Here is a 13,662-nt window from a genome sequence, read left to right on the forward strand (position 1 = left end):
ATAAGTCAAAGCTTTTATCTTTATCTTATGAGGTGTGTCTGGAAGAAAGTGATTATGTAATCACGACTCAGAGAAATATAAAACCATACTCACCCATTTTGGCATCTTGCCTCCATCAGGGTCATGGTGGTGGTACTGTAAGACCAGAACTGTAGCAATCACTGAGAGCCCAACGATGACCATGGTGACGGCAAAGTACTCAGCTGGGTGGAGGAAACAGAGTGAACACATTAAAAAAAGGGTGAAAGTTTAGATTTAAAGTAAAACTGATTTAGGTGACATCACAAGAGGAAAAAAGGGAATGAAGTAAGAGAATTCAGAACAAAGAAAGGGGAAACTCGCAGCCCAAGAGAGTCAACCACCATCCTCACAACTCATTTCACTTCATATGTTGTGACTCTGATCTCTAAATAAAAAGTCTTACTATTGCTAGGCTGCTTAAACTTAATTTCACCCTAAAAAAAAAGATGAAAAATGACTACACAAATTTTCCCCTGCGATTACACCCTCACTGATAGCATTTGACACCCGTGCGACTTCTTTTTTCTTTAGCCTGGCGTACCTATCAAAGGCACCGAGTCTGATGTGGCGGGCATAATCTCTGCAACCAGCAGCATGAAGACAGTCAGGGAGAGAAGGACTGTGATGCCTGGGAAGGAGAGCAAAACTCAGTTAGCATATTTTAAAACCATTAAGTGTAATGAAAGTCAATCACACATAGTGACTGGTCACCATGATTCTGTAGTGTTAGAATCTGCCAGAAGACCAAATAAACTGGAACTAAACAAGACTTTTACTTCTGAAAACTGTTCAGGCATAAAGGCGAGGTCATAATTGGCATAGAGTCTTTACATATTTTTAAGAAAGAGAATCCTTAAAGTCAGAATAACAGATCTGCTAAAGCTCATAATGTGTAACAGTCACTGACTGAGAAGGAGTGAGCAGAGAAGGACAAATAGGTATCTTTAAAAATACCTAGGATGGACAAAAGTCTTTTTCACTTCCTGAAAATGTCAAAAGGTTGCAGGACAGGCCCCTGAAAGCTTTCACAGTTGCTTATTCATACTTGGTCCTCACGAAGAGACAAGATATGATATCTAAGATTGCAGGCAAAGCAGAATCTGACGTCATGATGACAGTTTTTGCCTTCATAATCACTGCTCCGTGAGAGTGGCTGTATTCAAAGTATACACTAATGAGTGGAACTGAACATGTTAGCTAACAAGAGTAAGAAGCAGCTTTATTATGTGCACCAAGATGGTACATGTGGCACACACACTGGTTGTGTGCTGGTCACACGGTTTGAACGTCATCACTCTCTCCTACTCCCATGCAGTGAATTTCCTGCTGCATTCTCACATCAGCTCACTCACCCTGTCTTCTTATATCAATTGGAGTTGGAAGGGGAAAAAAAAGGTAACATTGGGGTGAAAAACTCTAGCTGTTCAAATTCACACATCCCGCTCACCCTGTATTGAAGGTAACAGGAATAGACTCAGTTTGGACACTAGTTGGATGTTTGTCTCTAGGTTCATTCAGCAGTGCTGGCCATAACAGCACTTAAGGCCAAATCCTCCAGAGTATGAAATAAAAAGAGTGGAGAGTTGGTTGAGTGGTTGTTTACTTTTTCTTTCACTCGCAGTAACACAGATACAGATGTGTCAGTGGTCATGAACTACAACTTGGTACTGGGTGGTGCTTTGGTTTGCAAATGGAAAAGAACAGCAAAATGAACTAAAACCTAAATACATCTTTTTACCTCTGCATGCAGTAATACACACAACATTACAGAGCAGAAATTTCCATTTTTCAAACATGTTGGAAAAATATCGCTGCAAGTGACAAAATATAATATCACTGTCCGTGCTCCATCACCCATACGGTAAGAGTGTCTACAGTGATTAGGAGGAAATGAGCCGTTGACGCAATAATTAAGTTCTATAAAACACAAATGCTGTAATTCTGATGAACTGCTAATAACTCTTCATGACACTGATTTGAAAATATAGATGCAATTGCTTTTTTTGTGCATTTTACAAATGATATTACCCATGAAAGCCAATTTTACTTCATACAATCAGGGAATAAATGCAGCCATGAAAACACATTTCTCATGACAAGTTCACTAAAATAATGTCCGCACAAGGCTGGGCTCGTTTATTGATTTCATCTGCAGAATTACTAAGAACACATCACACACAGAGACGCATCATCAACATACCCATACACATGAGGTTTGCATAGGGAATGTCATTTTTAACTACAGTTGGTCTTTTAATCCCTTCTGAAAACATTTTGTGATTGGATGCATTAATATTTACATGACATTGTATTAAACTTCACACAAACACTTTTTTGTATTATTTCTTCTGCTCTCTGCTTATGAACTATCAGAACATCAGAAGGAATGTGCACACACACACACACACACACACACACACACACACACACACATAGAAGCAAACACATCTGGCTCTAAAGCACTGTTTGGTTAATGAAGGAATCCATCTGCAGCACAAGACTCTAATGATTTGAGGAAGGCACAAACTGCATAAATCAAAGCCCCCAACTTCCCCCACCCACTCCCACATACAGACACACACAGACACACACACACACACAGACACACACAGACACAGACACAGACACACACACACACACACAGACACACACACACACACACACACACACACACACACACACACACACACACACACACACACACACACACACACACACATTCAGACACACCACACATACACCTACACCTACACCCACGGATAGAGATACTGGCTACACCAAGTCTGTGTAATTTATGCATGAAATGGGCTCAAACATTCAAGTCAGCTGTGACAAGTGAGATAAGATGAAACCATTTTCTCGGTCCACTGACAGTTAAGTTAGACACTCAGAGCTGATTATCAGATTACTTCAAAGGGCCACAGAGGAAGTGGATTAATGAAAAACCATTGTTTCTTAGCAATGACTCATTACCCAAGAGGCTAATGGGCCAGGAAATATATGTATGATAAAAAATGGAAGAAGAGTACAAAGGATGATTCTGAGTAAAATCCACTTGGACTATAAAAGATTTCATTTTATTTTGATCTCGTTAGTTATCTGCTTCATTCTTTAAACTTTGTAAGACCCTAACTGTGTAACAGTGCACACTTGTTATCTATAGATCATAGTCAAGTGAACATAGCAGAAGGCTAATCCTATTAAACATTGAATATGAAAATTAACTAGCTGCATGCAGAGTTTCAGAGACAGTAAATTAAGTCAGAGTTTTGAAAGAGCATCTTCCAGCTCACTGAGGAAGAATAATGAAGAAGGGGAAGAAGTGCCCACATCTGGAAACTATCACACGGGTCAGATGTGTAAAAGATCCGGTCAAGATCATAGGAACTGAGCAGCTCCCCTGTGTCTTACGCAAAACTGAAAAATAAATCAAGCAAGCTGAAGACCTCTAGATAATACAGCCTTAATGTGACATCGCATTCCAAAGCTGTGAAAGCACCAGGGAGAGTTGTTCCTGTGATTTATTGGTCAGTTTGTTTAGGTCCAAAGTTAAGATAGGGGCCCACTATGGGTCACTAATATGCAGAAAAGCAGTGCACATGTAAAGGGATGATTGTGAACTCAAACACTGCTTCCTACCAGCAGCAGAGAGACAAATGGAAAAACGGCATTTGTACTCCAGCTTGCAAAAAAATTGAGAAATAAAAAATATTTAAAAATAAAGCCCCGTAAAAGCAAAACAATTTCAATTCAAATGTGAGGTGAGTCAACTGCTTTTGAAAAAACAAGCAACAACCTCCAGTGTTGAATAATAAAGCCAATGCAGAAGTGTAAACAACTGCAGTTCCTCAAGTGACCACTAGCGGGAGGCTCCATAAGCCAACAAAACCCCACTACAGCACATGTTACATTAATACAGCAGAATCAAACATGTTTAAATGTGTCCTATAGAAATAAATTTGTTGCATGTCAAGGTTTTTCTGTAATGGAAAGAACCTAAAATTATTGCAATGAATTTCTGATTGTGCCATAAATAATAGGTACTCCAAAAAACTCCAAGTGTTCTCCATGTTGCTAGTTATATTTGTCTTATACTTGCCGTTTCATATATTTTATATTCATTCCATTCTGAAGGTATCTATAACTTATTCAAGTAACCAATTTGTGCCTGTGTTGCATATTCACATTTCTGTTTGGTTTAAGTAGTTATTAAATAAGAAGAAAACAATAAAGGTAATATCTTAAAAAAAACATTTTTATCAAATATGTCAAAATTCTTTGTAAAACAAAAATAAACTGTTTAAAGCAATCCAAAAACCCGATCAATGAGTTTCACATGTACATTTCTGTCCTTTTGTTGAAAATAGCATTGAAGTCTCTCCCATGTTGACTTGACTTTAGTCATTTTTAGAGCCTGCACTTTGTTATGGTGTTCTGGACTGCATTAAGTCTACCCTGGAAGTCAAGTTTTGAATGTTCAAGTTTTAATGTTACTAAACTCAGCATCTCAGAAAATCTGCTAATGTGTTCATCATGGTGATGAGGAGTTGAGGTGTCATGGCGGCCCGGACCGGCAGCAAGGCAGGTGCTGCTGGAGTCTGTGCAGCCAGAGTTACATTCAGGACCGAATTCAATAAAAACGGGTTTTGTTACAAAACAAACCCCAAACCTGGTGCCATATCAAGGCAATTTGTTGGAGATTTGGCGTACAGAGGCAGTATGATCGCTTACATCTTTGTTTTGTTGCTGCTCTCGTTGCGTTGCTGCTGCGCCGGCCGAAGCGGCGGCTCTCTGCAGGCCGACTGTGTTGTCTTTGCACAGTGGAGTCATCAAGCCGCATATTCTGAAATCCTGTCTAGTGGAAAGGCCAATATACCAACTCTGTCCCGGGCAGGATCCACAGTGAAATCTTCCCGCCCATACCACAGGCTGATCAGCTACCTGATGATCACAATCCTACTGGCAGGTGACGTTCATTCTAATCCGGGGCCGGTTTGCAATATCGAACAAAAGACGCTGCTGCTGGATTCACCTGAGCTTGTAAATGCTGCTGAAATACACCAAGGATGCGAAAACCGGTACGTAACCTCCAACGCAACCCTGCAAAAAGCCATCTTTAACCCGAGTGACTGTAAACAAACAGAACACTTTAATATAACGACGGTTAAAAGAAAGTTTAATTTCTTCCAACCAGTTAACCAGGCTAAAGTGTTGTGGGACAAGCGAAAAAAGCCGAATGGATTACTTGGCGGACATTTGAACATCAGAAGCATTGCATCAAAGACGGAACAGCTTGAAAGTTTGCTGACTGATTCGAACTTGGACTTTCTTTGCCTCTCAGAAACATGGTTAACTGAGTCATCACCAAGGACTGCTTTTACTATACCTGGGTATCAAGTTTTTAGGAAAGATAGAAAATTAGGGAAAGGAGGAGGAGTTATTTTATATGTCCGAGATCATTTTCGATGTGAAGAAGTACATTTTAATTCTCAGAATGATTTGGAAAGTATTGCTGTCTCTATTGCATTGTCCCCTAGTATGTCTTTTACTGTTGTTGGAATTTACCGACCCCCTAATTCTAACAACATTTTTCATGACAAACTGAAATCATTACTAAAGGAAATCGGTACTAAGACTGAATTGATTTTGTTAGGCGATTTTAATATAAACTGGGCTGATAGAGCCATCAGGAAAAAACTCAAAAGTATATCAGACCAATATAATCTCTCTCAAATCATTCAAGGCCCAACCAGGATTACACCATCATCACAAACACAGATAGATCTTATTTTTAGTAATAAACCTGAAAGAATTATAAAATCTTTTAATTTGGTAACAGGTATGTCAGATCATAATCTGACTCTAATTGTAAGAAAACTAACTAAAAAACGTTTTTTATATAGACAACAAGGTAAAAGTTTTTTTAATGCTATACCTAAAAATTTAGTCAGCTCATTTGAGGATAAATTAAATCAGTTGGACTGGAATGATGTTCTGCAGTCAGATGACATAGAAAAGGCATCTAACATTATGATGGCCAGGGTCTGTGAAACCAAAAATGAATTTTGTAAAAAGGTCTCACACTCGCATAAAAAATATAATCTACCATGGTTAAATGAGCACCTTTGGAGGTTAATGAAGCAAAGAGATCTAGCATTGAAGACAGCTCTTAAATCTGGATTGCCCCATGATAAGAGAAACTTTCAGGGACTGAGAAACAAAGTAGTAAAACAATTGAGACAGGCCAAAGCTGATTACTTCATTAAACTAATAAATGAGTCTAAGGGGAATAGTAAATTAATTTGGGATAATATTAATAAAATCACAAAGAAGGAGGGAAAATCAGCTCAAAATTGGGTGATCAAGGAACAATCAAAAGTGATAGAAGATAAAGAACAAATAGCTACAATCTTTAATTTATTCTTTGTGGATTCAGTCCAGTGTCTGGCCAATAATTTTGGTGTAAGATCAAAAGTTCTTGAACCTACAAATAATGAATTCCCTGTATTTGTAATTGAAAATGTTTCAGAATCCTCAGTTATAAAAGCACTTGACTGCCTAAAAGGCTCCAAGTCTAAGGATGTCTTCGATATTGATGCAAGATTTTTTAAAAAGTATAAAATGACACTATGCAAGCCTTTAACTCATTTGATAAATTTATCAATAACAAATTCTTTTTTTCCTTCCTCCTGGAAGGCTGCAATAGTGACCCCTGTCTTTAAATCAGGTGACAGGACAATCCCATCAAATTATAGACCAATTAGTATCCTCCCAATAGCCTCTAAAATCGCAGAAAAGGTAGTTTGTGATCAGTTAGTTTCCCATTTAAATGAAGGTGAATTTACTCTGCACCCAATGCAATTTGGTTTCCGAAAACACCACTCGACAGAAACAGCAAATTGCTTTTTTGTTGAACAGATCAAAAGTTACCTTGATAAAGGTGGTGTTGTTGGAGCCGTGTTTTTAGATTTTAAGAAGGCATTTGACACAGTCAATTATAACGTTTTACTTTCAAAACTTTCAAAATTTAATTTATCTGTCAATGCCTTGACCTGGATGGAATCCTACCTAAACAATAGGAAACAATGTACAAGAGTGGGTGATAAATGTTCATCATTTGCCAGTTGCACAGTAGGGGTCCCCCAAGGGTCTATTCTAGGACCCATTTTGTTTAGTATGTATATAAATGACCTTCCCCAAGTGTGTCCAGATGTTAGCATCCAAATGTATGCTGATGATACTGTTATTTTCACCCATGCAAAAACCAAAGAACATGTTGCAGCCAAACTATCAGCTGCAATGAGCAAAGTGTCGGACTGGCTAGCTGATTCATGCTTGACCCTTAATGTAAGTAAAACAGTTTGCATGTATTTCACAGCAAGGAAAAATAATTCAGTAAATCCTGACATTTTAATTAATGGTGATGTCATCACATCTGTGACACATGTGAAATACCTAGGTATTATAATTGATGCAAACCTGTCTTTCAAAAAACAAATTAGTAAGGTCATCAGCAGTGTTAAACTTAATTTGAATAATTTTAAGAGCATCAGGCACCAGTTGTCTCCATCCGCTGCAAAGCTTTTTGTACATGCTATGATTTTTCCCCATCTGTCTTACTGTATAACAACTTGGTCACAGGCAGGTGTGACTACACTTAAACCTGTGTACTCTCTCTATAAACAGACCTTAAAAGTACTGGATAAAAAGCCAAGGGACCATCATCACTGTAATATTTTGCTAAAATATAATTTTCTCAATTTTGACAACTTCTTATTTTACTCTGATGCATGCCTGATGTTTAAAATTATTCACAATCTCGCACCCCCTCCTCTTAGAGGATGTCTGGTCTCTCCTGGCAGTGGCAGTGTCAGGAGGACCAGAGCCTCCTCTAGAGGTGACTGGGTACCACCGTTCAGAAAGACTTCCTTTGGTCAATCTGCTTTCACGGTTAAAGCTGTGGGAAAGTGGAATTCTATACCCACAAATATTCGAGACTCAGGGAGCTTTGCAATATTTAAAACCAGCCTCAAGCTTTGGCTAAAGTCAGCTCAAAACTGCCATCACCAATGATTGCCTTGTATTTATTGCATTTATCGTAATGCTATTATTTATTGCGTTACTGTTAGTATTTGTTGTATTTATTGTACTAATTTTAGCTAATATCTCAGAATGATGGACTTTTATGTACTGTATTGTGTTATGTAGTGTATTTGGTGTTTTGTGGTTGTTTATTTTTTGTCTACCTGCCCAGGGACAACAGATGTAAATTAGCTGCTAGCTAACTCTGGTGCAATTTCTTTTAATTGTGCGCTGTCCCTGTAAAAATAAACAATAAAATAAATAATAAATAAATTAAACATATTGAGTCCAGATAACTGACCAAAGGGGTATATTAAAGCTGTTTGCCATGTCCTCATGAAGGTGCATGTCCTTGAATGAAAATATTATGTGTGTGTATTCTGGCTTGTCTATCAAAATGTTTATTTGGATCTGGACCCAGATCAAACTAAATAAAACATGTGGTAGAGCCCGAGTAGAAGTATTTCTCACAGGACCTCTGACTCATAATATCAAAGCTGCTAGTTTTCTACCTGTTTAATATAAAAAGAGAGAATCCACAAATATGACAGAACCTTCTTATATGATGCAGTCCAGTGCAGCATTGCAAGCTTCAGTCAAATGTACCTTCACACTGAGTTAAACCCTCTGTCAGAAAAAGGAGACTTTTTTTTTTTTAATTCACCAAAAATAAAAGGCTAAATTAAAGCACTCATCATAAACTTAAAGAGAGATTTGACTGATTAAACCATAGTCTTATCCTTCCAAGTTCAGTTTACAATGTGAAAAACAACTGCAGTTGGAGCTGAACTTTGTGTCCCTTGGGCACAGTTTGGTGCAGCTGCATAATCTGTTTTTCTTCCAGCACCGGTGCAGTTATTCAAGTAAAGATAGTCCTCAGTAGGGGAAGAAAACAAAATCCTGCTATTTCACATTTTCCCCCAGTGTTTACCTTCACTTTGTTGCAAACTAGCTACAAAACTAAGCCACAAATGGCAAAATTGCCTCCTAAAATACGCCTAAAGTGGCTCTTATGGTCAAGGATACATGTTAGAGTATTTCATGTGTCTCTGATAGTCATTTGAGGCGAGTAGAAGATGAAGAAATGCAGTGGATAAAGGTCGAGGCTGCAGCTGCACACAGTGTACCCTGGAACATTTACACACTGCCTGTTTGCCTCACATGCAGACAAAGCCAGCTTCTCAGTTAGCACAGTACACATTGGCACATTAAGTAAATAAAAACAGGAACGCTTCAACCGGTACTTGAAATCAGATATAAAATATCCAGAAGTAAGGGAAAAAATATGAACAATATTAATCAAGAGGAGATGGTAATGAACCTAATATTTTATGTATTGTTCATCTTCTGATGCACTACGAACAGCTTAGATAAAAGAAATGTTAAATTCTGAGATTTTTTGGGTGAATTGACGGTGGAATGGATTGGTTGTTTAACTTTAATGCTTACATGTTGAATAATACATGTATTATCTTTGTGTCTACTTCTGTATCTGGGGTATTGTTGGACTGTTCATGACTGAGTATCGTATTTATGCATGAAAAATAACAATGTACAATGAATCAACCAAAATCAAACTATGAAAACCTTGCAGGAACATGCAAGTGATCCACTATTGTGTGTTTGAGTGTGCTCTTAACCCAGTGATATCTTCTCTCCAGAGTCAGCAGGCAGGAGGAAGACGAGCAGGGCTAGAGTGGAGATCAGGACACATGGGATGAGCAGGTTGAGTCCGTAGTAGAGTGTCCTCCTCCGCATCACCAGGGTGAAAGTGACGTCAAAGTACGGCTCCTCACAACAGTCGTACACACGCTTGTTCTTCTGTCCTGGAACCTCTGTGGAACAAAAATAAAACACAATCTTCACCGATAAGTGAAAACTTATGAAGAATGGAGTCTATTACTTGCATAGAGAAACAAACACATTGTGATGCATTGAGGCAGAATCACAATCGAGGTTGTGCTGTTGTTCTGAACATCAGCACAGCTGTAAATTGGCCATAGACACAATGCTGCGGGCAAAGTCCTGAAGATAATCACAGCTGTGCTTATCTTAAGAACAACAGCACATGCTTGAGTATGATATAATAATAAATAGAATAATAACAATGGTTATTAATACTTATTAAAACCCCACGAACAACCTGATCACACACGTCATATCAAATCGTTCTGCAGGAAGGAGTTCCGGGCACATTTAATCTCTACCCGCTGGCACTTTGTTTGTTTGTTTGTTTGTTTGTTTGTTTCTTAGATCCCCATTATCACAAGCAAAAGCATCAGCTACTCCAGGTTATACAGTCACGGTTTATACATAGATTTTTCTGTCATATCTTAAACTCCTCCTGTTTTTCTTCACATTTTCAATCTCCTCTCTTTTTCTAATAGTACACAAACTGACATAAAATTAACTGGACTGCTTTTTATGCACTGGTATGATGAAGGTTAGTCCTCCAGAGTCTGTGATTAGAGTTGCCTCCCTATAGCGATGCTCGGTTCTTCATAGCAATGGTCTAAAATCAAAGAGTTGCAGCCCTGTACTGAACAAAGCAAAAGGCCACAGTGATGTTGTGCTTTATATCAGCACTCGTGGAATGTCTCTGTTCAATCAGATGACTCGGTCGTAACTGACTGATCTGAGAAATAGAAAACATCCCTCTGCACTTTATCAACCAGCCCCTCTTACCAACAAGATCCCACTCTCCGTTGGAGATGTAGTTGGAGATATCAGCGTCCACCATCTTTAAGTCTAAAGACCAGCCCCCGTACGTCCAGGAGCCAAACTTCAAGTCACATCTCTGCACATCAAAGGGGAACCAGCGCACATCGATGGAGCAAGTGCTCTTGAAGATTGCTGGAAACATGAAAAGACCAAGACAGTTTAGTGAAAGACTTGCTGCACTTCACTTATAGAAGGTCACAGAAGAGAGAGACAAAAATGGATGGGGTGATATTTTGAGCTCTGATAGAGAGCATATTCAATTAATGTGGAATAAAGAGAGCAGGGCGAGGCTGAGAAAGAGAAATGACAGTGCCCGAAAAGCTCGAGAGGCTCAAAAGAGAGGTTTTCCTCAGATGAGATATGGAGCCCAAGTGCCATCCATCGTAACGAGAGTAAAAAATCCAATATGACAATGAGATGAAAGTGGCCTGTAATCCTTCAGAGAGGCAGGGACCAAACTAATTTCCATCCATATTTAAGAAAGATATGAGACGTCGACAGTAAACAAGGTCTGTCCTCTCTCCCTCAGCCATGAAGATGATGAACCTCAGCAGGGAATGAAGAGAGATGGGAGCAGACAAAAAGCTGAAATCTTATTTACTGCTATGACCCGAAGTTGTATAGCCAAGCTCTTATGGAAATGTAAATGATTGGAACAGCCAACTCAGTCATATATGCATGCAGTTTTTCTCATTTGATGCAAATATGGTGAGTTCAAAGAGAAAACAACCACTTTGAGTCAATATGGCATGTAACAAGGGCTTCGTTTGGAACAAAGTTGAGAGGCTATTTCTCTGTGACAGAGGCAATCAATCCAGAAGAAATTCAATGATGGAGCTATTTACACCAGTATTGATTAAGAAGCTAGGGCCAGCACTTCAGCATGGTCTGGGGCCAGGGAGAGCAGTAATCACCAGCTGTGACAGGAGGACCAAGCCATCTCGAGTGTGTGTATGTGTGTGTGTGTGTGTGTGTGTGTGTGTGTGTGTGTGTGTGTGTGTGTGTGTGTGTGTGTGTGTGTGTGTGTGTGTGTGTGCGTGCGTGCGTGCGTGCGTGTGTGTGTGTGCATAAAAATGGTCTGATGGCTTTACACTTAGTGTCATAGATCTTTTCAGACCACCTAGTTGAGCAGCAGTGGGTCGGTCAGGGTTTGATCAGGAAAAGTGCATGACTTCCTGACGCCAACAATGTGACAGTGATGGATCCATGTGCTAATCACTGTTAATTGGATAAGACCTTTTAATATCACAAGGGGACTGTAGCAACAGTTTCTACGACTGAAGATGATACACTTATTAGCTTTCTTAATGAGAGCTACATGAGAAGAGAAATATAATTGAACGTGGGTTGAATATAAATGAAAATGAACATATATATTAAAATATGATACTAAAATATAAATGAAGTGGCAGCCCTAACCAGGTTAGCTTAGCTAAACATGGAGACTTAAAACAGTGGGAATCAGCTAGACAGAACCCATCAAAAGGAAGCAAAATTCACCTAATGGTACCTTGAACAGTCAATACCTAGCATGTTATATCTTAGTTGTTGAATTTGGACAAAAACCTACATGATTTAAATCTAACATACTACACTAAGCTATGCTAAGTGCAAAACTAAGCTAGCCTCAGTCCATCTAATTGTAACAAATTAGCCTCTTACTATTATTTAAAACTGTCAATATGGAGCATAACATATCTTGTAAGTTTAATTTGTACAGCAACCTACATGTATCAAAACTTGATGGTTTGAATGAAACACATTTCTCTAAATGTTCAACTATTTCTTTTGCAGAAAAAACTGCTGTTCGGTAAGTGTTATCGGAAAAACTGTAATATTTAACAATAATCACATTAATTAACAATCTTTAAGAATTGTACCAAGATGTGAAAATATAAATAGCAAAATATACAACTGCTAAGCTAAAAACAGCCCATGTGAAGTTAAAAAACAAACCCTGTGAGATTCTGCTGAAAGTTTTTGATTCAACTCAAAGAACCCTTTCAATTTAACTAAGCAGCAGCTTGTGTTGTTTGACACTTTAATGTTTATACACTATATGAGGCTGAGGATAATATTTGAGAGATGGAAAACATAATGATTCCCATCACAGTTTCTGTAAGCTGAAGTCTAGTTTATCTTTAATTTATGAAGCATTGGAGAATGTTTGATTCAAACTTTGAATGTAAAACTTTCCCTCGGGCTGGTGCTGAGGTGCCTAATTACAAGAGAAAACATAAAAAGGCCCACAGACTGCTGTTTGTCTGCTGTTGCTTTAAAGAAAGGATGAAACAATCTGTGCACGTCAGCCAATGCAAAACTAAAAACTGATGCCTAAAGAGAAAGGACTGAGAGAGGATTTTGAGACATGATCACTCTTAGATAGTTTTCTTAAAAACAACTCTTCAATACGATTTCATGAAGGCTTTCATCACTGTTAATGACAAATTGGAACAGGTTTAATGGAGTAGCATGAGAGACTATTTTATTCTTTATGACTAAACAGAAGCAAAAGAAGAGAGTAATATACAAACATCTTCAAGTAGTACATGCAGTTTTGATCCTAAATCCTGATGTGTGAAGACGCTCTGAGCTGATGACTCTTACCTGGTGGTATGTAGGAGCACATGCCTGTATGGTCCACCAAAATGTTGGTGCGGAACGTAGCATCGAATCTCTCATCTGCACTGTGGACAAAGCTCGGCTTCATTAGTATTTACTGCAAAGTTATCCATGGAGAAGCCTTTTAAAAAATTCATACATCGAAACAACCTTTGCAGGAACCCCTATGAATTATAAGGATGCAATGTAAATTTGGATGAAACACAAAAACAAGAG

At 38.5% G+C, this 13,662-nt stretch overlaps 1 protein-coding gene across 1 annotated transcript in view; it reads right to left on the reverse strand.

Moving 5' to 3' along the window:
• Positions 1 to 13,662, reverse strand: part of chrna7a (cholinergic receptor, nicotinic, alpha 7a (neuronal)) — a 28,706-nt gene that overhangs the window by 1,314 nt on the left and 13,730 nt on the right. Inside the window, exons 5-9 of the mRNA XM_034678851.1 lie at positions 13,432 to 13,511; positions 10,789 to 10,956; positions 9,744 to 9,938; positions 563 to 649; positions 94 to 203 (exon numbers count right to left, since the gene is read on the reverse strand). Of these exons, the coding sequence (XP_034534742.1) occupies positions 94 to 203; positions 563 to 649; positions 9,744 to 9,938; positions 10,789 to 10,956; positions 13,432 to 13,511 (640 nt within the window). The remainder of the gene's footprint in view (positions 1 to 93; positions 204 to 562; positions 650 to 9,743; positions 9,939 to 10,788; positions 10,957 to 13,431; positions 13,512 to 13,662) is intronic.

This window comes from Notolabrus celidotus, chromosome 3, assembly GCF_009762535.1.
Source record: "Notolabrus celidotus isolate fNotCel1 chromosome 3, fNotCel1.pri, whole genome shotgun sequence".
Taxonomy (NCBI): domain Eukaryota; kingdom Metazoa; phylum Chordata; class Actinopteri; order Labriformes; family Labridae; genus Notolabrus; species Notolabrus celidotus.